Source organism: Denticeps clupeoides, chromosome 1 (genome assembly GCF_900700375.1).
Source record: "Denticeps clupeoides chromosome 1, fDenClu1.1, whole genome shotgun sequence".
NCBI classification, from domain to species: domain Eukaryota; kingdom Metazoa; phylum Chordata; class Actinopteri; order Clupeiformes; family Denticipitidae; genus Denticeps; species Denticeps clupeoides.
The window spans coordinates 15,092,696-15,115,514 of NC_041707.1; the positions used below are offsets into that span (position 1 = coordinate 15,092,696).

The 22,819-nt window shown below is 41.5% G+C and overlaps 1 protein-coding gene and 24 non-coding genes across 25 annotated transcripts; 24 read left to right on the forward strand and 1 right to left on the reverse strand.

Annotated features, from left to right (window-relative positions):
* Positions 1-173: 173 nt before the first annotated feature.
* hs1bp3 (HCLS1 binding protein 3) lies at positions 174-8,552 on the reverse strand. Its single transcript, XM_028982335.1, has 7 exons — positions 8,265-8,552; positions 7,871-8,036; positions 6,724-6,931; positions 6,432-6,633; positions 4,289-4,425; positions 3,725-3,863; positions 174-1,748 (listed from the first exon to the last, which is right to left on the reverse strand). The coding sequence occupies exons 1-7, from the start codon at positions 8,288-8,290 to the stop codon at positions 1,520-1,522; spliced, it is 1,107 nt and encodes a 368-aa protein (XP_028838168.1). The 5' UTR covers positions 8,291-8,552; the 3' UTR covers positions 174-1,519.
* A 3,899-nt stretch (positions 8,553-12,451) lies between these two features.
* trnap-agg (transfer RNA proline (anticodon AGG)) lies at positions 12,452-12,523 on the forward strand. The gene has a single exon. It is a non-coding gene; the product is annotated as a tRNA-Pro (tRNA).
* A 118-nt stretch (positions 12,524-12,641) lies between these two features.
* Positions 12,642-12,723, forward strand: trnas-gcu (transfer RNA serine (anticodon GCU)). The gene has a single exon. It is a non-coding gene; the product is annotated as a tRNA-Ser (tRNA).
* A 608-nt stretch (positions 12,724-13,331) lies between these two features.
* On the forward strand, positions 13,332-13,403 carry trnap-agg (transfer RNA proline (anticodon AGG)). The gene has a single exon. It is a non-coding gene; the product is annotated as a tRNA-Pro (tRNA).
* A 118-nt stretch (positions 13,404-13,521) lies between these two features.
* Positions 13,522-13,603, forward strand: trnas-gcu (transfer RNA serine (anticodon GCU)). Its single transcript has one exon. It is a non-coding gene; the product is annotated as a tRNA-Ser (tRNA).
* Positions 13,604-14,210: 607 nt separating this feature from the next.
* On the forward strand, positions 14,211-14,282 carry trnap-agg (transfer RNA proline (anticodon AGG)). The gene has a single exon. It is a non-coding gene; the product is annotated as a tRNA-Pro (tRNA).
* Positions 14,283-14,400: 118 nt separating this feature from the next.
* On the forward strand, positions 14,401-14,482 carry trnas-gcu (transfer RNA serine (anticodon GCU)). The gene has a single exon. It is a non-coding gene; the product is annotated as a tRNA-Ser (tRNA).
* A 607-nt stretch (positions 14,483-15,089) lies between these two features.
* On the forward strand, positions 15,090-15,161 carry trnap-agg (transfer RNA proline (anticodon AGG)). Its single transcript has one exon. It is a non-coding gene; the product is annotated as a tRNA-Pro (tRNA).
* Positions 15,162-15,279: 118 nt separating this feature from the next.
* trnas-gcu (transfer RNA serine (anticodon GCU)) lies at positions 15,280-15,361 on the forward strand. Its single transcript has one exon. It is a non-coding gene; the product is annotated as a tRNA-Ser (tRNA).
* A 607-nt stretch (positions 15,362-15,968) lies between these two features.
* trnap-agg (transfer RNA proline (anticodon AGG)) lies at positions 15,969-16,040 on the forward strand. The gene has a single exon. It is a non-coding gene; the product is annotated as a tRNA-Pro (tRNA).
* A 118-nt stretch (positions 16,041-16,158) lies between these two features.
* On the forward strand, positions 16,159-16,240 carry trnas-gcu (transfer RNA serine (anticodon GCU)). Its single transcript has one exon. It is a non-coding gene; the product is annotated as a tRNA-Ser (tRNA).
* Positions 16,241-16,848: 608 nt separating this feature from the next.
* Positions 16,849-16,920, forward strand: trnap-agg (transfer RNA proline (anticodon AGG)). Its single transcript has one exon. It is a non-coding gene; the product is annotated as a tRNA-Pro (tRNA).
* A 118-nt stretch (positions 16,921-17,038) lies between these two features.
* trnas-gcu (transfer RNA serine (anticodon GCU)) lies at positions 17,039-17,120 on the forward strand. Its single transcript has one exon. It is a non-coding gene; the product is annotated as a tRNA-Ser (tRNA).
* A 607-nt stretch (positions 17,121-17,727) lies between these two features.
* On the forward strand, positions 17,728-17,799 carry trnap-agg (transfer RNA proline (anticodon AGG)). The gene has a single exon. It is a non-coding gene; the product is annotated as a tRNA-Pro (tRNA).
* Positions 17,800-17,917: 118 nt separating this feature from the next.
* On the forward strand, positions 17,918-17,999 carry trnas-gcu (transfer RNA serine (anticodon GCU)). Its single transcript has one exon. It is a non-coding gene; the product is annotated as a tRNA-Ser (tRNA).
* A 607-nt stretch (positions 18,000-18,606) lies between these two features.
* On the forward strand, positions 18,607-18,678 carry trnap-agg (transfer RNA proline (anticodon AGG)). The gene has a single exon. It is a non-coding gene; the product is annotated as a tRNA-Pro (tRNA).
* A 118-nt stretch (positions 18,679-18,796) lies between these two features.
* trnas-gcu (transfer RNA serine (anticodon GCU)) lies at positions 18,797-18,878 on the forward strand. Its single transcript has one exon. It is a non-coding gene; the product is annotated as a tRNA-Ser (tRNA).
* A 607-nt stretch (positions 18,879-19,485) lies between these two features.
* trnap-agg (transfer RNA proline (anticodon AGG)) lies at positions 19,486-19,557 on the forward strand. The gene has a single exon. It is a non-coding gene; the product is annotated as a tRNA-Pro (tRNA).
* Positions 19,558-19,675: 118 nt separating this feature from the next.
* On the forward strand, positions 19,676-19,757 carry trnas-gcu (transfer RNA serine (anticodon GCU)). Its single transcript has one exon. It is a non-coding gene; the product is annotated as a tRNA-Ser (tRNA).
* A 609-nt stretch (positions 19,758-20,366) lies between these two features.
* On the forward strand, positions 20,367-20,438 carry trnap-agg (transfer RNA proline (anticodon AGG)). Its single transcript has one exon. It is a non-coding gene; the product is annotated as a tRNA-Pro (tRNA).
* A 118-nt stretch (positions 20,439-20,556) lies between these two features.
* trnas-gcu (transfer RNA serine (anticodon GCU)) lies at positions 20,557-20,638 on the forward strand. The gene has a single exon. It is a non-coding gene; the product is annotated as a tRNA-Ser (tRNA).
* A 607-nt stretch (positions 20,639-21,245) lies between these two features.
* trnap-agg (transfer RNA proline (anticodon AGG)) lies at positions 21,246-21,317 on the forward strand. Its single transcript has one exon. It is a non-coding gene; the product is annotated as a tRNA-Pro (tRNA).
* A 118-nt stretch (positions 21,318-21,435) lies between these two features.
* Positions 21,436-21,517, forward strand: trnas-gcu (transfer RNA serine (anticodon GCU)). The gene has a single exon. It is a non-coding gene; the product is annotated as a tRNA-Ser (tRNA).
* A 608-nt stretch (positions 21,518-22,125) lies between these two features.
* On the forward strand, positions 22,126-22,197 carry trnap-agg (transfer RNA proline (anticodon AGG)). Its single transcript has one exon. It is a non-coding gene; the product is annotated as a tRNA-Pro (tRNA).
* Positions 22,198-22,315: 118 nt separating this feature from the next.
* Positions 22,316-22,397, forward strand: trnas-gcu (transfer RNA serine (anticodon GCU)). Its single transcript has one exon. It is a non-coding gene; the product is annotated as a tRNA-Ser (tRNA).
* Positions 22,398-22,819: the final 422 nt, after the last annotated feature.

Genomic DNA, 22,819 nt, shown 5'->3' on the forward strand with positions numbered 1-22,819 from the left:
AGAACATACACTCTCTCATCAGCAATCAGGAGGAGGTTGGGGTCACTTCTCCAGTTCTAACATGTGGTTGTTGTCTTGGTGTGATGTGTGAAACGAAAGCCTTTGGAATGTATCCGATTGTCGTAAATACTAGAATAAATAAATACTCATAGCTTGACTTGACTCAAGACATATTGCACGTTATACAAAATAAATAATTTAATTGGTTGATTTATTTCTTAATGTATGAATGTCTTTTACAATCATATGCGAAGTAGAGTTAAAAGTTAAATAAAGTCATCCGTTTGTACAGAATTTTCATAGTGCATTGCAATGTGTTTGTTTCAGTGCTGCATACTAAGCATATTCCATAAATTCTTCATGCAGCTCCTCCGTGCAACTGTTGGGTTTCACGGTCCTGCAAAACTTCAAAAGCAGACACATCACTAACCCAGCAACAGTCACAGACAGAAAATCCCACCAGCATGTGGCAGCGGCTTCACAGAAAGAAAATAAAGGAAATATAATATGACTGACATGTAGCCTATGACACAAAACACGCCTGAGCATCACAGAACATTGCATCATCTGCCACAATCACTGGGGCATCTGTGCAAAGCTGTGGGACGCTCATCACTGTTTAAAACTAAGACCGGTCATTAGTGTGCCATATGAGTCAGTACCATGAAGCGATATTTAACTTAACATTGGCTTTCTCACTGCCAAAAACGTTTACAATACAAGATTAAAATGCTTATGGGATGTAGTTTGAACGGAATGCAAATCTATTAGAACTGATTCTGATGTATTTCAAACTGTCTGACTATGTTATAAACCCAGATGGTGCTCTTAAACAGTACTACATTAATTGTAGAACTTTCCAGTGAACACATTCCCTCTGTGATTTTTCTATTGCCTCCGTAAGACTATTTTTTTTACTTCAGGCCACATATTTCCCCCTAGTGTTAGTATTCAGAATTGTCCATAACATTTTTTTTAAACGAACACCGGACAATAATGTTTCCATGTTGTGAACAATGATTGTGTCTGTCATTGGCTCCATAATTAATCATTAATAAAACAGCTCATGACTTTCAACAAGATCTGAAACCAGAACAAAATGAATGGCTCTGTGGCACCGAGAATCTTTTCAGAATTTCACATTTTTGATGATATAACTAGCACAAGACACTTCTTAACAAAGAAGAACAAAAACACAGGGAAAAATACTGTTTTTTTCCATACACAATTCTAGCTCCTTTATATAAAATTTTAAAGTTTATTTTCAGCTATGAGCCCATTTGTTCCTTCTGTTATATATAAGATGAGAATGAAACTATCCGTCCAACAGCAACCAGTGTTTTTCCTAGATAAGCGCAATGAAATTATAAACAGATGATTCAGTCAAGGATATCTTAATAATATCTTAACAAATGATCTAATATCTTAACAAATGAACATCTTTCATTAAGCCAGTTGGCATATATAGACATAAGATGAGTAACTGGTTGGAGGCACTGTTCACAAGCAGGTCTTCAAGCTAAAACAGGTCCAGGTCATCACTAGCTGCAGCCTCGTTCTGTTGGATGTACCTGAGGATATCCATCTGATCCATAGCCTGGACTTTGCTGTCTGGGACAGTGACCACAGCACCCCTGCCACTCTGGGACAAAGATAAAGGTTTTGGGGGTATTCCAGGTTTGGGCTTGAGTGCAACCTTGGGTTTGGCTTTACTGACAGAAAGAAGTTTGCCCAAATCCTCTTCCAATCTGGTGAAATGAAAGGGTAGTCAGTCATGTACTATCAATACTATCAATGATTTTTGCTTCTATATAGTTATTAGTGGTGGTCAAAAAATAAAGGTAACAAAAAAATAAATCATTTTATTCTTTACATAGTTTATCTCAATTATCTCAGCACATCCAGGATGACACATTAACGTGAGCTGTGGCAAGAAGGTTTGCTGTGTCAGACAGTGTAGTGTCCAGAGCATGGAGGTGCTACCAGGAGACAGGCCAGTACATCAGGAGATGTGGAGGCCGTAGGAGGGCAACAACCCAGCAGCAGGGCCGCTACCTCCATCTTTGTGAAAGGAGGAACACTGCCAGTACTTGGCAGTGGTGGCCTAGTGGTTAAAAAAGCGGCCCCTTAAATCAGAAGGTTGCTGGTTCAAATACTGATCCGCCAAGGTGCCACTGAGCAAAGCACCATCCCCACATACTGCTCCCCGGGTGCCTGTCATGGCTGCCCACTGCTCACCAAGGGTGATTGTTAAAAGCAGAGGACTCCTTTCGTTGTGCTTACAGCCCAACACTGTGCAGATCTGAATGTGCAGGAGGTTTGGCATTTGCAAATCGGCAAATTCGCCACTGGCATCCTGTGCTTTTCACAGATTCACACTGAGCACATGTGACAGACGAGTTCTGAGACACCGTGGAAAACGTTCTGCTGCCTGCAACATCCTCAAGCACGACTGGTTATCACAGTGGGTGAGTAATGGTGTGGAGTGGCATTTCTTTTGGGGGCTGCACAGCCCTCCATGTGCTTGCCAGAGGTAGCCTGACTGCCATTAGGTACCAAGATGAGATCCTCAGACCCCTGGTGTGGCAGCAGTTCCTACAAGACAAAGGCATCGATGCTATGGACTGGCCCGCCTGTTCTCAAGACCTGAATCCAGCACATCTGGGACATCATGTTTCACTCCGTCCACCAACACCCCAATGCACCACAGACTGTCCAGGAGTTGACGGATGCTTTAGTCCAGGTCTGGGAGGAGATATCTCAGTAGACCATCCGCCACCTCATCAGGATCATGCCAGGTGTTGTAGGGAGGTCATACAGGCACGTGGAGGCCACATACACAACTGAGCCTCATTTTAATCAAAGTTGGATCAGCCTAAAGTGTGTTTTTCCACTTTAATTTTGAGTGTGACTCTAAATCCAGACCTCAATGGATTGATACATTTGATTTCCATCAAAAATGTATGTGATTGTTGTCAGCACATTAAGCTATGTAAAGAACAAAATAATTAATAAGAATATTTCATTAATTCAGATCTAGGATGTCTTATTTTTGTGTACCCTTTACTTTTTTGAGCAGTGCAGTATTAGGGGACCACTAAGACCACTTAAGGGACCTGGGATTAAGGGACCACTTCCTTAAACGCTAGGCCACCACATGAAATGTTTAAATAGAAAAAAATTAATTGTTTCTCAAACATATATAATAAATGCTGCAGTGCTAATACAAAAACATCCAATCCCTCTTTTCTTCAGCTGACAATAGAAAAAAAGTCTAATATAATAGTAAAAGGGAACATTGTGTGGTAGAACCCCAAAGGCCTTGTTTCAGATGGCAACAAGAACACTTCGTCTATTTGAACCCTTTAAAAGGCTCTCCCATTCTACAAAAAGAATAAAATACATTTCACTAAATATATCCATAACCTTCAGCGGGTGCGTTATCTGCACCCTAGAATTACATAACAGCAGTCAGGAGATACATGCCTGAAGCCTAAGGCAGGAGAAGCTCCACCCCAAACACACACCCACACAAGCAAACACATTCACACTGAGCGCACCAATATCTTATATTGTGGCTGCACAGACTATCATATCTGTATTATTTCAGCCTCATTTTAAATGTTTTCTTCAATACTTGGAACATATGGGGACTTGGGATAACAAACAAGTCTTCGCTTCCGTAGGCAATGCTGGAAGCTATCAGTTAGTCATAAACCAGTACCTGAAAAGCTCGTCTACGTTCTCCTCCAGGCCACAGTCAACAGAAAACACATTGGATCTGCAGGCTTCTGGAATCAGCAATGAGTCGCATGCTGTCACGGCTCCGCCCAGATCGGGATCCTCAAACAGCTTCAAATCACCTGTTACCATGAGATTGATAGATGCTTTGTTTAATCTCAACAGATAAATGTAGAATACAGATATTAAATAAACAAATTATATTAATTCATAAAAAAAAACTCTCAAAGGATCATCCCTAAATTAATTTAAAAACATCTCACTATTCCTGGATATTAGCAGAAATGACAAGAATCAGTGTAGCTCAAGGCCACGAAAACCCAAATGACCACTCAACAAGACATGCAGAAGGGTGTAGAACCTTAAATTAACAAGAGGATTGTGATAAACCTTCACAAATCAAATTTTAGATTTGCACTACTTCAAACAATATACCTGTCCTGCCAACAATTCGGGCCCCTTAATATCACCCAGCATACACACGAGTGATTTCTTGGTGTTAAAGAAACTGTTAACCTTTAGTTAATGTTAAGCACTGTGTACAGACCATGCTTTTTGACTGGCGTAAAGAGCTCCTCTTCTGGGGTCCCCTCCTCATCTTCAAAAAGAGAGAGCATCGGCTTGCTTGGCTTTGGTTCAGGTTTCGGTGCTGGCTCAGGATTAGCCTTCTTCAGCTTTTTAGCTCTAATGGCAGCAGTAAGACACACATTGTGGTGTTAGCCTTTTATTCTCCAGAACCGCGAGGAACAGAATGACAAAAACGAGAATACATGTATTGGTGTACAGGACATTTTAATCAGTAAAAGGCTGATTGTGTATAGCTTGATTAAACATTATAACAAGCTAATTATAAAGCCAGACTATCTTCAATAATAACCAGTGAAACTTCGTCAGAATAGACTGCCACTGAACAGTTTTCAAATCTGAGAATATATCTATTGGTATATGAAGCGTTTTACCAAATAAAGGTCCAAACTGCATTCTGAATGTTTTTTTTCATAAGAAGCAGAAGCAACGTACTAAACACAGAAACGGGTCACTTTGGTTAAATCAGAGTGCAAAGCATCACTTTTTTGGGGGCTTTTTATTAAGTGCCAAGCTTTGTGGAATATAATTTTAGAGCGTGCATCACCAATTGAAGTGGAATTCTTCCCTGGCAGCTGTTGGCAGAGTAAAATTAAACAGACATGCCTGTTCCAGAACTGCACAAGTTTGCGGAAAATTTAATTGCAGAGTGACCTTTTAAAGTATGTTCTCATGAAAAGAAATACGATGTCATTTATAATCCCCCTTAACAACTTTATTATTCTAAGAAAGACAACGAAAGAATCTCTTAAAATTTAGAATTTAAATCTGGTTCAGTATCCAATTCGGGAGGGGAGGGGGGGTATGTGCGAATACAGCACATTCACTAGTTTATCGGTACATCTGCTCCAGCTACAGATAACTAGCATGCCTGCCTCCTCTTTATTCCTGTGAACTTGTCCTATTGTCAAATGATAAAGCATTGCCCCGAATGAAATATAAAACTATAAACACAGCATACTCAATGTACTCAATGTGCTTCCACCACACATATTCAGAACTATACCACTACACTGTCAACGTGCTGCACTGAACTCTTTGCTACTTTGGTCTAAAAAAAATTCCTTTTTGTCGCATTAGCCTAATGTTTGCAATATATTAGCCTTGACATTCTGAACGGTAGTTCCTCTTCTAACAATCACAGCCAGCACAAACTGTCTGGGGAAAGGGAAAATGTGCCATCCATTACCCCAATATATCAAACATTATCTCTGAAGCAGTACACTGCCCACAAAAAGGGTTTTTTAATTGAGTGCAGATGTCAGTCTAATGTTTCCATTGTGCCGCTAGTATAATTCACCTAAAACAGACGAAAAAAATTCTGGCCATGCGACAGAGATGGAAATGGTGTATTTTGTATGTTCATGTGTTTAAAGCTGAAAATCCTCTTTGTTTCTTAACAAAATATTTGTAAGCTTACCCAGCCAATAGCAGATATTGTCTCCAAGCAGACGAGACCAAGGTCATGTACAAAAGCAGTTAACACCAGGCAGTAGCCAGTCACTTGTTCCTGTCATGGCTGCCCACTGCTCACCAAGGGTGATGGGTTAAAAGCAGAGGACGTTGTGTGCACCGTGTGCTGTGCTGTGTATCAAAGTGAAGTGATTGTCACATGTGATACACAGCACAGCACACGATGCACACAGTGAAATTTGTCCTCTGCATTTAACCCATCACCCTGAGTGAGCAGTGGGCAGCCATGACAGGCGCCCGGGTAGCAGTGTGTGGGGACGGTGCTTTGCTCAGTAGCACCTCAGTGGCATTTTGGCGGATCGGGATTCGAACCGGCAACCTTCTGATTACGGGGCTGCTTCCTTAACCGCTAGGCCACCACTGCCCCATCACTTCACTTTCACGTTAATCTGCCAATCGGGTGGCAGGGACCAAGCGTTCCACAAACTGAAAATGTCCCTCAGGAAGACACTAAATACCACAAGCGTGCATGAATGATGCTTCTAATAGGAGCATCGGGTGGAATTGAATTGGGTCCAAATGTTCTGCAATCGTCTTGTCAGCGCTGCAACACTTTCCCCCAATATTCAATAAATCGATTGTATTATCCCTGTCATACTCTTTGGCTACATTATTTATGCCAATACGCTTACCTTTCACCCCCCAAGGGGTCTAGAAATTCATCATCAGGTTGGTCTGACAACTTTATTGGCTGAACTGCCTTTGACTGCCTAGTCCCTACAGCAGCATCTTCATCTTTGCTGAAGAAATCAGACCCCTCCTCCTCGTCGTCATCCCACTTCTCACAGTCAAAAACGTTCCTCGGTTTGAGGTCAGGAAGTGTGTTATCCGCACCTGTCATTGTGACAGATTTAATAGTAAATTATTTGTGTGCAGAATCATAACGTTACACGTGGTTACTCCAGCTGATGTGTGCATTGTTACCCAAAAACTCCAGCAGCTCAGGAGAGGTAGCCAGCGTGGAATGTTTGGCGATGAACTTGACGAGTTTGTCGAAAGCAGCTCTGCGCTCAAGAATGTCCGTCTCCCCCACAAACAGGGCCTTGCGGGGCATAGGTGGCAAGCAGACGCTCGGGTACTGTGCAATGAGTTTTTGATAAAACCCATCAATTTCACTGAATTTCTTTGAGACCTGCAGAACGAACCAGTGCAAACACTACTGGGTAAACAGGCACATTTTACTGGTTAACCAAACGCATTGCATTTTGCATATACAGACAGAGAAGCATCGAATTGCAGCCTGCTCAGGGCCACTTATTAAGATCACATACGGTACAGGCCAAAGGTTTGGATGCACCTTCTGATTAAATGTGTTTTCTTTATTTTCATGAACATTTACGTTCGAAGATTCTCACTGAAGGCATCAAAACTATGAATGTGGAGTTAAGTACTTAACAAAAAGTGGAGACCTGGCCTCCACAGTTACCGGACCTGAACCCAATTGAGATGGTTTGGGGCGAGCTGGACAGCAGAGTGAAGGCAATGGGGCCAACAAGTGCTAAACACCTCTGGGAACTCCTTCAAGACTGTTGGAAAACCATTTCAGGTGACGACCTCTTGAAGCTCATCAAGCTAGAATATAAAACATGTTTTCAGTTAGTTCACCTTTTTTGTTAAGTACATAACTCCACATGTGTTCATTCATAGTTTTGACGCCTTCAGTGAGAATCTACCAATGTAAATGGTCATGAAAATAAAGAAAACACATCGAATAAGAAGGTGTGTCCAGACTTTTGGCCTGTACTGGATAATCACGCATTATAAGGCTCATTTAGCAAATATCTAGCAACACAGCGTAGCTGAACAAGCAAGTGAAACAAACCACAGTTATATACTGACACCTTGTGGTGGTACATAAAACTGCACAGCAGTAAATCTGAGTAGAAATTCAGTTTTCCCTGCCCTGGCCATGGAGGAACAACAAGTCTTCGCCCCACCTTAATCGGACTCAGGCATTACTTAATTACCTCACAATGAGTGTGGCAGGCTGCGAAGCCAAGTGGGAAAACTTACTAGCAGACGTTGCTCCAGGGCCAGGGTTGAGGGAACGCAATTGTAATTTGCTCCCTACCACAAACTGTACAACATCTCCAGGCTTGTGCTTGGCAGACTTGAAGGACGCGATTCGCGTGACCACAATGATCAGATACTCCACGTGTCCAGTCATCATGGCCCCGTGGATCTCCTGGTGCTGAGGCACCTGCAGATCAATGCCAGTGGACTCATTCTGTAGAGACCTGGGATTCGTGAATCACACGCATCAATGCACGCATCTGCAAAGCCACGGTCGTTACGAATCGATAAACTGCTCGTGAGGAATGGGGAAGATGGGGCGAATAAAAAGCGCCCGTTCAGATTTAAATTGTTCGTTCCATTTGGAAACGTCCGGCTACCGCGTGTCGGCACTTTATTAAGATTACCGGCGAAATGGGCTGCCGTGTGCGCATAATTCTCCAACTTCCTACCTGCTCGTAATAAGTCCCACGGGCATAGTTTGTTTACCAGACCGCCACTCGAAGTCACGGGGTACGCGGTCACGCAGCAGAGTGGGGAGTTCCTGGTTTCGAAATACGGAAGTTGTAAAGCGCCTACGCGTCTTCGTGGCTTTTCGCGAGGAACTCAGAAACGTGGCAGCTGTACGTGGCTGTTCCCCCCGTGTTCCCACTGGCGCGCGCTGATTTCAAATCAGGTGTTACGGGAAATTCAGCCGCCCCCCGTGTTCCTCCATGGCGCGCGCTGATCTCAAATCATGACGTCACACGCTACTGCAACGTTACGCGGTTTCTCTTTATTTAGACGTTTTCTCTGCCTTTTTAATGTCTTTATTAGAAACGTCTTTGTTTTTTTACAGATACTATTTGAAATGAAGTCGCAGGTAGTCTAGTTGTAAAAGTATATTATGAGTGAATGTTTCCTGTATCCACGTGTAATTATGTACCCGAGTGATTTCCAGACATGTCACATAGCTAGTTTAGTGGATGGAGAATAGAACACACACACACACACACACACACCAATATATTGTATGTATATACAATACTCTCATCCACTGTTTATTGTATAGTGAACTTCTTAGATTACACAGTTAGCATATTCTTTATGTTATTTATGTTTTTCTGCTATCATTTTCTGCATGACAATGTAAATTTCCAACTTGTGGGAGTAATAAAGGATAATCTTATCTTATCTGATGTCTGGTCACCCTACTTAAAAATTAGGGGGAACAGTTTTGCCTGGTACCAGGATATAACCGCCCCTCCACCAATACTACATCAAACCTCTGTCATTCTTCTTAGCCTAAATAATGACAACAATATTTCCTGGTAACCAGAATATATAGTTCCCCCTGTTAAAACTGGTATACTGGATCTCTGGACATCGGTATTAATATTACATTTACATTTAAGGCATTTGGCAGACGCCCTTATCCAGAGCGACTTACAACATGCTTTCAAGTTACCATCGATGAAGTGATCAATTCTGGTTCATTAGGACCCTCAACCATGAATACAATCTTTTCATTCACTCTGTTGTAGATTCTGTACACAAGTTAATCTAAATATTCTCTAAAGAGGAAGGTCTTGAGCTGCCATTTGAAAATACTCAGTGACTGAGCTGTTCTGACCTCGAGGGGAAGTTCATTCCACAACCGAGGGGCCAAGACGGAGAAGAGTCTAAATGAATGTCTTCCTCGTACCTTCGGAGATGGAGGGACCAGGCGAGCAGTACTGGAGGTTCTGAGAATACGAGGTGCAGTGCGAGGTGTAATAAGGGCTGTGAGGTAGGATGGTGCTACTCCATGTTTGGCTTTGTAGGCCAGCATCAGTATTTGGACCTGATGCGTGCAGCTACTGGGAGCCAGTTGAGGGAACGTAGCAGAGGGGTGGTGTGGGAGAATTTGGGAAATATTACTACATCAGCAGCATGAAATTATGTACCTGAGTGATTTCACATTTTTTTATCTCACATTTATTGGTAACCTGAATATATGGTTCCTCTTGTTAAAATATTTCAAACGCTTCTTCCCTTGTTTTCCGATTATGCATATTTTAAATATATTAAATTGCACACATATATGAACAAAACAGTATAAGCACTGGGTTACACTCAGCGATTTATGCATGTTCTCTTGCACGTTTTCTGATGTGAAGTAGTCTGGTGCGCGATGTACAGCGCAGTGAAAGTTGATACATTTCGGTAACATTGGTACCTAAAAAAGTTTCCTTGAAAAGTGTATAGGTTGCAAAATTAACCTAACTTACAAAGAGGTCCTAACATATCTGACTTCAGTATTTTGTCAGAGGTAAGCACATGGAAAACGTATTTTTTCTATAAAAGTTCATAATATTACTCTATTGATGATTACAGCCCTGGGCCGTCGGGAAGAGGGCCTATCCCACCCGCGGTTCACTGTTACTTATGTCTCGCTTGTCCTGTTCATCACAGATGTAAAATTTCTGTAAAATTCGGCGTTCGCATTTTTGTCAAAGTTAGGAAAGCGACTACACGGACAGTGCTACAGGAAAGGCTGCCCCTGAAGTCGGTCTTTCCCAATGCTCAATTACTTCTTTTGACACAAAAATACAAAGTATTTGTTTAAATTGCTCATATTTTGCTGGCTAGCCACATTTTGCAGCTTTTATGCACATTACAAGTTTTTTTTCTCACCTGAAAAAACAGATGAGGCTGAGTGTTTTGGGCTTTTTTACATTTTTATGGCATTTATCAGACGCTCTTATCCAGAGCAACTTACAATCAGTAGTTACAGGGACAGTCCCCCTGGAGCAACTTAGGGTTAAGTGTCTTGCTCAGGGACACAATGGTAGTAAGTGGGATTTGAACCTGTGACTCTGTAGTCTTCTGGTTCATAGGCAAGTGTGTTACCCACTAGGCTACTACCATCCCTTTTTTGTGACCAGGTCGCTTATTTTGGGCTTGTTTCTCTGGTGAAAAGTGGCTACAATGGAGGAGATATGAGACAAGTAAAAGTCCTATTATAGGGTCTTCAATTAGTAAAAGCCACGCCCTGTACTGAGTCACGTGATGAGTCATCAGCCTTTTGTCTACTGTCGCTGTGGAAACGAAGGCAGCCATCTTGAGAGAGAGAGACTTTTTTTTCCCAGAGTCATACATTAATTTATTTTTAATTTACATTCATTATTTACATTTTTTGTCCTTTCAGTTTTTTAGACTGAAAGGACCAGGATTAATGCACACATTGATCACCTCAATAATCTCATCAATAATCTCAAGTTTCTGTCACAGCGAGAACTTATGTTACATTATATTACACTGTTGCACAACGTTTCTAATCAAATGTGCTTCTCTTTGCAGGAGCTGTACTGGTGTGGAGCAGCTGCAGACCAGGAACTCCCGAAGGACTACTTTCTCTTGATTGAACTTGGTTGTGGCGGTCAAGGGAGAGTGTATATGGTAAAATTATTGTGTTAAAGTAAATCATTTTAGAGTGTTAGCAAGATGTGAAACTGAGCTGATCTGTTTAACAGGCTGTTCAGCGAAGGACAGGAGATCGCGTCACGCTCAAGACCATCGGGGCGGATTCAGGTGAGAAAGAGAGGACGTGTTTGTGTGGGAGGGAAACTGGGAGGCTGTTAAAGAACTGAACATCACATCAGTCACCTCTGTGTTATTACACATGAATGCAAGGTACCAGAAAGTGTTGCTGTGTAGTTCATTTTAACCCAAAGCTTCTTTGACAAAAGTGGTTCTAACGCTGCTAAAGGTGCTTATTCTTGTGGGTTTGGGGCTAATTGCTGTTTTCCTCATTACAGCGAAGACTATCCTGGCCTTTATGAGGGAGGAGGTCAGTCTGCTGAACTCCATCGACCATCCCAACATAATAAAGTGCTTCAGTAGCTACTGGTAAGAATGAAGCTGGTCATGGTAAAAAATTATTCATTTAATTCTAATGAAGCTGAAATATGACTAACTAAGTGTATGGATGTTTGGTTACAGGAAGTGATGTGATCAGTCCAGTTCATTTTTGCTTTTCTGTTTTTCTTTTTCTAGGCATAAGAACACTGTCCATAGTTATGGAGGATTGGCTTGTTCTGTCTATAGCGGTATGTTTTGTTGTACTTGCATGGTATTTCTCTCTGTGCAATGTTAGTAATTTTTACCAACTTCTTCAACAGGGACTATTTAAAAAGCTGATGACTTTGTTTGTAAAAAATGCTTTCAGGTTCAATTTTCCGTTCTCATCAAATTCCAATACAATGATTTTAGACCAGGCTTTCTTCTTTTGAATTTAAATGGGCTTGGCTTTAACATTGAAAACTTGCAACAAGCGCAGCAAATTCTAATTTATTTTTCAAACTATTTTAAAAGCTGATGACTTAGGTTGTGAAAAAGGCTTTCAGGTGCAATATTCTGTCATTATCAAACTCTAATAAAACAAGTTGAGAGCGGCTTTCCTCTAATGAGTTTAAGTGGGCTTGGCTTTAACATTGAGACCTTGCAGCAAGAGCAGCAATCCTTGTTTTCCTTTCCAAACTTTGTTCTACCGTCTGAACTGGGTTAATTCTGCAACACGGCCTATTCGGACGCACAGACGTCGTCTGCTAATGCTCTGCTTATTAGGCACTGTGCTTTTTTATGTCATTTAGCCTTAAAACAAAGTTGTGCACACCTTGGCTCGTTGGTCTAGGGGTATGATTCTCGCTTAGGGTGCGAGAGGTCCCGGGTTCAAATCCCGGACGAGCCCCTTACGAAAAGGGCACCGTTGTGCTTTTACTGTGCTTGAGGTTAGACTTGACCGTTTTATTTTCAACACTACAGAGTGTGCTAAACCAGTTGATCCTGAACAAACTTTCCTTAAATGTGACGAGGTGGCCGAGTGGTTAAGGCGATGGACTGCTAATCCATTGTGCTCTGCACGCGTGGGTTCGAATCCCATCCTCGTCGTGTGTCTATTGAACGCAGATAATAGACTGTGTACTTTGTTTTTGGACCTTGCACCAATATTTCTAAACTGTGATGAGTGGGTTTGAATTCCATTCTGCGAATGTGTGTCTTTTGTATTTGGAGAACTGATGACTTTGTTTGTAAAAAATGCTTTCAGGTTCAATATTCCGTTCTCATCAAATTCCAATACAATGATTTTAGACCAGGTTTTCTTCTTTTGAATTTAAATGGGCTTGGCTTTAACATTGAAAACTTGCAACAAGCGCAGCAAATTCTAATTTATTTTTCAAACTATTTGAAAAGCTGATGACTTAGGTTGTGAAAAAGGCTTTCGGGTGCAATATTCTGTCATTTTTCAAACTCTAATAAAACAAGTTGAGAGCGGCTTTCCTCTAATGAGTTTAAGTGGGCTTGGCTTTAACATTGAGACCTTGCAGCAAGAGCAGCAATCCTTGTTTTCCTTTCCAAACTTTGTTCTACCGTCTGAACTGGGTTAATTCTGCAACACGGCCTATTCGGACGCACAGACGTCGTCTGCTAATGCTCTGCTTATTAGGCACTGTGCTTTTTTATGTCATTTAGCCTTAAAACAAAGTTGTGCACACCTTGGCTCGTTGGTCTAGGGGTATGATTCTCGCTTAGGGTGCGAGAGGTCCCGGGTTCAAATCCCGGACGAGCCCCTTACGAAAAGGGCACCGTTGTGCTTTTACTGTGCTTGAGGTTAGACTTGACCGTTTTATTTTCAACACTACAGAGTGTGCTAAACCAGTTGATCCTGAACAAACTTTCCTTAAACGTGACGAGGTGGCCGAGTGGTTAAGGCGATGGACTGCTAATCCATTGTGCTCTGCACGCGTGGGTTCGAATCCCATCCTCGTCGTGTGTCTATTGAACGCAGATAATAGACTGTGTACTTTGTTTTTGGACCTTGCACCAATATTTCTAAACTGTGATGAGTGGGTTTGAATTCCATTTTGCAAATGTGTGTCTTTTGTATTTGGAGAACTGATGACTTTGTTTGTAAAAAATGCTTTCAGGTTCAATATTCCGTTCTCATCAAATTCCAATACAATGATTTTAGACCAGGTTTTCTTCTTTTGAATTTAAATGGGCTTGGCTTTAACATTGAAAACTTGCAACAAGCGCAGCAAATTCTAATTTACTTTTCAAACTATTTGAAAAGCTGATGACTTAGGTTGTGAAAAAGGCTTTCAGGTGCAATATTCTGTCATTATCAAACTCTAATAAAACAAGTTGAGAGCGGCTTTCCTCTAATGAGTTTAAGGGGGCTTGGCTTTAACATTGAGACCTTGCAGCAAGAGCAGCAATCCTTGTTTTCTTTTCCAAACTTTGTTTTACCGTCTGAACTGGGTTAATTCTGCAACACGGCCTATTCGGACGCACAGACGTCGTCTGCTAATGCTCTGCTTATTAGGCACTGTGCTTTTTTATGTCATTTAGCCTTAAAACAAATTTGTGCACGTCTTGGCTCGTTGGTCTAGGGGTATGATTCTCGCTTAGGGTGCGAGAGGTCCCGGGTTCAAATCCCGGACGAGCCCCTTACGAAAAGGGCACCGTTGTGCTTTTACTGTGCTTGAGGTTAGACTTGACCGTTTTATTTTCAACACTACAGAGTGTGCTAAACCAGTTGATCCTGAACAAACTTTCCTTAAACGTGACGAGGTGGCCGAGTGGTTAAGGCGATGGACTGCTAATCCATTGTGCTCTGCACGCGTGGGTTCGAATCCCATCCTCGTCGTGTGTCTATTGAACGCAGATAATAGACTGTGTACTTTGTTTTTGGACCTTGCACCAATATTTCTAAACTGTGATGAGTGGGTTTGAATTCCATTTTGCAAATGTGTGTCTTTTGTATTTGGAGAACTGATGACTTTGTTTGTAAAAAATGCTTTCAGGTTCAATATTCCGTTCTCATCAAATTCCAATACAATGATTTTAGACCAGGTTTTCTTCTTTTGAATTTAAATGGGCTTGGCTTTAACATTGAAAACTTGCAACAAGCGCAGCAAATTCTAATTTATTTTTCAAACTATTTGAAAAGCTGATGACTTAGGTTGTGAAAAAGGCTTTCAGGTGCAATATTCTGTCATTATCAAACTCTAATAAAACAAGTTGAGAGCGGCTTTCCTCTAATGAGTTTAAGTGGGCTTGGCTTTAACATTGAGACCTTGCAGCAAGAGCAGCAATCCTTGTTTTCTTTTCCAAACTTTGTTCTACCGTCTGAACTGGGTTAATTCTGCAACACGGCCTATTCGGACGCACAGACGTCGTCTGCTAATGCTCTGCTTATTAGGCACTGTGCTTTTTTATGTCATTTAGCCTTAAAACAAAGTTGTGCACGTCTTGGCTCGTTGGTCTAGGGGTATGATTCTCGCTTAGGGTGCGAGAGGTCCCGAGTTCAAATCCCGGACGAGCCCCTAATGAAAAGGGCACCGTTGTGCTTTTACTGTGCTTGAGGTTAGACTTGACCGTTTTATTTTCAACACTACAGAGTGTGCTAAACCAGTTGATCCTGAACAAACTTTCCTTAAACGTGACGAGGTGGCCGAGTGGTTAAGGCGATGGACTGCTAATCCATTGTGCTCTGCACGCGTGGGTTCGAATCCCATCCTCGTCGTGTGTCTATTGAACGCAGATAATAGACTGTGTACTTTGTTTTTGGACCTTGCACCAATATTTCTAAACTGTGATGAGTGGGTTTGAATTCCATTTTGCAAATGTGTGTCTTTTGTATTTGGAGAACTGATGACTTTGTTTGTAAAAAATGCTTTCAGGTTCAATATTCCGTTCTCATCAAATTCCAATACAATGATTTTAGACCAGGTTTTCTTCTTTTGAATTTAAATGGGCTTGGCTTTAACATTGAAAACTTGCAACAAGCGCAGCAAATTCTAATTTATTTTTCAAACTATTTGAAAAGCTGATGACTTAGGTTGTGAAAAAGGCTTTCAGGTGCAATATTCTGTCATTTTCAAACTCTAATAAAACAAGTTGAGAGCGGCTTTCCTCTAATGAGTTTAAGTGGGCTTGGCTTTAACATTGAGACCTTGCAGCAAGAGCAGCAATCCTTGTTTTCCTTTCCAAACTTTGTTCTACCGTCTGAACTGGGTTAATTCTGCAACACGGCCTATTCGGACGCACAGACGTCGTCTGCTAATGCTCTGCTTATTAGGCACTGTGCTTTTTTATGTCATTTAGCCTTAAAACAAAGTTGTGCACGTCTTGGCTCGTTGGTCTAGGGGTATGATTCTCGCTTAGGGTGCGAGAGGTCCCGGGTTCAAATCCCGGACGAGCCCCTTACGAAAAGGGCACCGTTGTGCTTTTACTGTGCTTGAGGTTAGACTTGACCGTTTTATTTTCAACACTACAGAGTGTGCTAAACCAGTTGATCCTGAACAAACTTTCCTTAAACGTGACGAGGTGGCCGAGTGGTTAAGGCGATGGACTGCTAATCCATTGTGCTCTGCACGCGTGGGTTCGAATCCCATCCTCGTCGTGTGTCTATTGAACGCAGATAATAGACTGTGCACTTTGTTTTTGGACCTTGCACCAATATTTCTAAACTGTGATGAGTGGGTTTGAATTCCATTCTGCGAATGTGTGTCTTTTGTATTTGGAGAACTGATGACTTTGTTTGTAAAAAATGCTTTCAGGTTCAATATTCCGTTCTCATCAAATTCCAATACAATGATTTTAGACCAGGTTTTCTTCTTTTGAATTTAAAAGGGCTTGGCTTTAACATTGAAAACTTGCAACAAGCGCAGCAAATTCTAATTTATTTTTCAAACTATTTGAAAAGCTGATGACTTAGGTTGTGAAAAAGGCTTTCGGGTGCAATATTCTGTCATTATTCAAACTCTAATAAAACAAGTTGAGAGCGGCTTTCCTCTAATGAGTTTAAGTGGGCTTGGCTTTAACATTGAGACCTTGCAGCAAGAGCAGCAATCCTTGTTTTCCTTTCCAAACTTTGTTCTACCGTCTGAACTGGGTTAATTCTGCAACACGGCCTATTCGGACGCACAGACGTCGTCTGCTAATGCTCTGCTTATTAGGCACTGTGCTTTTTTATGTCATTTAGCCTTAAAACAAAGTTGTGCACACCTTGGCTCGTTGGTCTAGGGGTTTGATTCTCGCTTAGGGTGCGAGAGGTCCCGGGTTCAAATCCCGGACGAGCCCCTTACGAAAAGGGCACCGTTGTGCTTTTACTGTGCTTGAGGTTAGACTTGACCGTTTTATTTTCAACACTACAGAGTGTGCTAAACCAGTTGATCCTGAACAAACTTTCCTTAAACGTGACGAGGTGGCCGAGTGGTTAAGGCGATGGACTGCTAATCCATTGTGCTCTGCACGCGTGGGTTCGAATCCCATCCTCGTCGTGTGTCTATTGAACGCAGATAATAGACTGTGCACTTTGTTTTTGGACCTTGCACCAATATTTCTAAACTGTGATGAGTGGGTTTGAATTCCATTCTGCGAATGTGTGTCTTTTGTATTTGGAGAACTGATGACTTTGTTTGTAAAAAATGCTTTCAGGTTCAATATTCCGTTCTCATCAAATTCCAATACAATGATTTTAGACCAGGTTTTCTTCTTTTCAATTTAAATGGGCTTGGCTTTAACATTGAAAACTTGCAACAAGCGCAGCAAATTCTAATTTATTTTTCAAACTATTTTAAAAGCTGATGACTTAGGTTGTGAAAAAGGCTTTCAGGTGCAATATTCTGTCATTTTCAAACTCTAATAAAACAAGTTGAGAGCGGCTTTCCTCTAATGAGTTTAAGTGGGCTTGGCTTTAACATTGAGACCTTGCAGCAAGAGCAGCAATCCTTGTTTTCCTTTCCAAACTTTGTTCTACCGTCTGAACTGGGTTAATTCTGCAACACGGCCTATTCGGACGCACAGACGTCGTCTGCTAATGCTCTGCTTATTAGGCACTGTGCTTTTTTATGTCATTTAGCCTTAAAACAAAGTTGTGCACGTCTTGGCTCGTTGGTCTAGGGGTATGATTCTCGCTTAGGGTGCGAGAGGTCCCGGGTTCAAATCCCGGACGAGCCCCTTACGAAAAGGGCACCGTTGTGCTTTTACTGTGCTTGAGGTTAGACTTGACCGTTTTATTTTCAACACTACAGAGTGTGCTAAACCAGTTGATCCTGAACAAACTTTCCTTAAACGTGACGAGGTGGCCGAGTGGTTAAGGCGATGGACTGCTAATCCATTGTGCTCTGCACGCGTGGGTTCGAATCCCATCCTCGTCGTGTGTCTATTGAACGCAGATAATAGACTGTGTACTTTGTTTTTGGACCTTGCACCAATATTTCTAAACTGTGATGAGTGGGTTTGAATTCCATTTTGCAAATGTGTGTCTTTTGTATTTGGAGAACTGATGACTTTGTTTGTAAAAAATGCTTTCAGGTTCAATATTCCGTTCTCATCAAATTCCAATACAATGATTTTAGACCAGGTTTTCTTCTTTTGAATTTAAATGGGCTTGGCTTTAACATTGAAAACTTGCAACAAGCGCAGCAAATTCTAATTTATTTTTCAAACTATTTTAAAAGCTGATGACTTAGGTTGTGAAAAAGGCTTTCAGGTGCAATATTCTGTCATTATTAAACTCTAATAAAACAAGTTGAGAGCGGCTTTCCTCTAATGAGTTTAAGTGGGCTTGGCTTTAACATTGAGACCTTGCAGCAAGAGCAGCAATCCTTGTTTTCCTTTCCAAACTTTGTTCTACCGTCTGAACTGGGTTAATTCTGCAACACGGCCTATTCGGACGCACAGACGTCGTCTGCTAATGCTCTGCTTATTAGGCACTGTGCTTTTTTATGTCATTTAGCCTTAAAACAAAGTTGTGCACGTCTTGGCTCGTTGGTCTAGGGGTATGATTCTCGCTTAGGGTGCGAGAGGTCCCGGGTTCAAATCCCGGACGAGCCCCTTACGAAAAGGGCACCGTTGTGCTTTTACTGTGCTTGAGGTTAGACTTGACCGTTTTATTTTCAACACTACAGAGTGTGCTAAACCAGTTGATCCTGAACAAACTTTCCTTAAACGTGACGAGGTGGCCGAGTGGTTAAGGCGATGGACTGCTAATCCATTGTGCTCTGCACGCGTGGGTTCGAATCCCATCCTCGTCGTGTGTCTATTGAACGCAGATAATAGACTGTGTACTTTGTTTTTGGACCTTGCACCAATATTTCTAAACTGTGATGAGTGGGTTTGAATTCCATTTTGCAAATGTGTGTCTTTTGTATTTGGAGAACTGATGACTTTGTTTGTAAAAAATGCTTTCAGGTTCAATATTCCGTTCTCATCAAATTCCAATACAATGATTTTAGACCAGGTTTTCTTCTTTTGAATTTAAATGGGCTTGGCTTTAACATTGAAAACTTGCAACAAGCGCAGCAAATTCTAATTTATTTTTCAAACTATTTGAAAAGCTGATGACTTAGGTTGTGAAAAAGGCTTTCAGGTGCAATATTCTGTCATTATCAAACTCTAATAAAACAAGTTGAGAGCGGCTTTCCTCTAATGAGTTTAAGTGGGCTTGGCTTTAACATTGAGACCTTGCAGCAAGAGCAGCAATCCTTGTTTTCCTTTCCAAACTTTGTTCTACCGTCTGAACTGGGTTAATTCTGCAACACGGCCTATTCGGACGCACAGACGTCGTCTGCTAATGCTCTGCTTATTAGACACTGTGCTTTTTTATGTCATTTAGCCTTAAAACAAAGTTGTGCACACCTTGGCTCGTTGGTCTAGGGGTATGATTCTCGCTTAGGGTGCGAGAGGTCCCGGGTTCAAATCCCGGACGAGCCCCTTACGAAAAGGGCACCGTTGTGCTTTTACTGTGCTTGAGGTTAGACTTGACCGTTTTATTTTCAACACTACAGAGTGTGCTAAACCAGTTGATCCTGAACAAACTTTCCTTAAACGTGACGAGGTGGCCGAGTGGTTAAGGCGATGGACTGCTAATCCATTGTGCTCTGCACGCGTGGGTTCGAATCCCATCCTCGTCGTGTGTCTATTGAACGCAGATAATAGACTGTGTACTTTGTTTTTGGACCTTGCACCAATATTTCTAAACTGTGATGAGTGGGTTTGAATTCCATTCTGCGAATGTGTGTCTTTTGTATTTGGAGAACTGATGACTTTGTTTGTAAAAAATGCTTTCAGGTTCAATATTCCGTTCTCATCAAATTCCAATACAATGATTTTAGACCAGGTTTTCTTCTTTTGAATTTAAATGGGCTTGGCTTTAACATTGAAAACTTGCAACAAGCGCAGCAAATTCTAATTTATTTTTCAAACTATTTTAAAAGCTGATGACTTAGGTTGTGAAAAAGGCTTTCAGGTGCAATATTCTGTCATTATTCAAACTCTAATAAAACAAGTTGAGAGCGGCTTTCCTCTAATGAGTTTAAGTGGGCTTGGCTTTAACATTGAGACCTTGCAGCAAGAGCAGCAATCCTTGTTTTCCTTTCCAAACTTTGTTCTACCGTCTGAACTGGGTTAATTCTGCAACACGGCCTATTCGGACGCACAGACGTCGTCTGCTAATGCTCTGCTTATTAGGCACTGTGCTTTTTTATGTCATTTAGCCTTAAAACAAAGTTGTGCACAGTCTTGGCTCGTTGGTCTAGGGGTATGATTCTCGCTTAGGGTGCGAGAGGTCCCGGGTTCAAATCCCGGACGAGCCCCTTACGAAAAGGGCACCGTTGTGCTTTTACTGTGCTTGAGGTTAGACTTGACCGTTTTATTTTCAACACTACAGAGTGTGCTAAACCAGTTGATCCTGAACAAACTTTCCTTAAACGTGACGAGGTGGCCGAGTGGTTAAGGCGATGGACTGCTAATCCATTGTGCTCTGCACGCGTGGGTTCGAATCCCATCCTCGTCGTGTGTCTATTGAACGCAGATAATAGACTGTGTACTTTGTTTTTGGACCTTGCACCAATATTTCTAAACTGTGATGAGTGGGTTTGAATTCCATTTTGCAAATGTGTGTCTTTTGTATTTGGAGAACTGATGACTTTGTTTGTAAAAAATGCTTTCAGGTTCAATATTCCGTTCTCATCAAATTCCAATACAATGATTTTAGACCAGGTTTTCTTCTTTTGAATTTAAATGGGCTTGGCTTTAACATTGAAAACTTGCAACAAGCGCAGCAAATTCTAATTTACTTTTCAAACTATTTGAAAAGCTGATGACTTAGGTTGTGAAAAAGGCTTTCAGGTGCAATATTCTGTCATTATCAAACTCTAATAAAACAAGTTGAGAGCGGCTTTCCTCTAATGAGTTTAAGGGGGCTTGGCTTTAACATTGAGACCTTGCAGCAAGAGCAGCAATCCTTGTTTTCCTTTCCAAACTTTGTTCTACCGTCTGAACTGGGTTAATTCTGCAACACGGCCTATTCGGACGCACAGACGTCGTCTGCTAATGCTCTGCTTATTAGGCACTGTGCTTTTTTATGTCATTTAGCCTTAAAACAAAGTTGTGCACGTCTTGGCTCGTTGGTCTAGGGGTATGATTCTCGCTTAGGGTGCGAGAGGTCCCGGGTTCAAATCCCGGACGAGCCCCTTACGAAAAGGGCACCGTTGTGCTTTTACTGTGCTTGAGGTTAGACTTGACCGTTTTATTTTCAACACTACAGAGTGTGCTAAACCAGTTGATCCTGAACAAACTTTCCTTAAATGTGACGAGGTGGCCGAGTGGTTAAGGCGATGGACTGCTAATCCATTGTGCTCTGCACGCGTGGGTTCGAATCCCATCCTCGTCGTGTGTCTATTGAACGCAGATAATAGACTGTGTACTTTGTTTTTGGACCTTGCACCAATATTTCTAAACTGTGATGAGTGGGTTTGAATTCCATTTTGCAAATGTGTGTCTTTTGTATTTGGAGAACTGATGACTTTGTTTGTAAAAAATGCTTTCAGGTTCAATATTCCGTTCTCATCAAATTCCAATACAATGATTTTAGACCAGGTTTTCTTCTTTTGAATTTAAATAGGCTTGGCTTTAACATTGAAAACTTGCAACAAGCGCAGCAAATTCTAATTTATTTTTCAAACTATTTGAAAAGCTGATGACTTAGGTTGTGAAAAAGGCTTTCAGGTGCAATATTCTGTCATTATTCAAACTCTAATAAAACAAGTTGAGAGCGGCTTTCCTCTAATGAGTTTAAGTGGGCTTGGCTTTAACATTGAGACCTTGCAGCAAGAGCAGCAATCCTTGTTTTCCTTTCCAAACTTTGTTCTACCGTCTGAACTGGGTTAATTCTGCAACACGGCCTATTCGGACGCACAGACGTCGTCTGCTAATGCTCTGCTTATTAGGCACTGTGCTTTTTTATGTCATTTAGCCTTAAAACAAAGTTGTGCACACCTTGGCTCGTTGGTCTAGGGGTTTGATTCTCGCTTAGGGTGCGAGAGGTCCCGGGTTCAAATCCCGGACGAGCCCCTTACGAAAAGGGCACCGTTGTGCTTTTACTGTGCTTGAGGTTAGACTTGACCGTTTTATTTTCAACACTACAGAGTGTGCTAAACCAGTTGATCCTGAACAAACTTTCCTTAAATGTGACGAGGTGGCCGAGTGGTTAAGGCGATGGACTGCTAATCCATTGTGCTCTGCACGCGTGGGTTCGAATCCCATCCTCGTCGTGTGTCTATTGAACGCAGATAATAGACTGTGTACTTTGTTTTTGGACCTTGCACCAATATTTCTAAACTGTGATGAGTGGGTTTGAATTCCATTTTGCAAATGTGTGTCTTTTGTATTTGGAGAACTGATGACTTTGTTTGTAAAAAATGCTTTCAGGTTCAATATTCCGTTCTCATCAAATTCCAATACAATGATTTTAGACCAGGTTTTCTTCTTTTCAATTTAAATGGGCTTGGCTTTAACATTGAAAACTTGCAACAAGCGCAGCAAATTCTAATTTATTTTTCAAACTATTTGAAAAGCTGATGACTTAGGTTGTGAAAAAGGCTTTCAGGTGCAATATTCTGTCATTATCAAACTCTAATAAAACAAGTTGAGAGCGGCTTTCCTCTAATGAGTTTAAGTGGGCTTGGCTTTAACA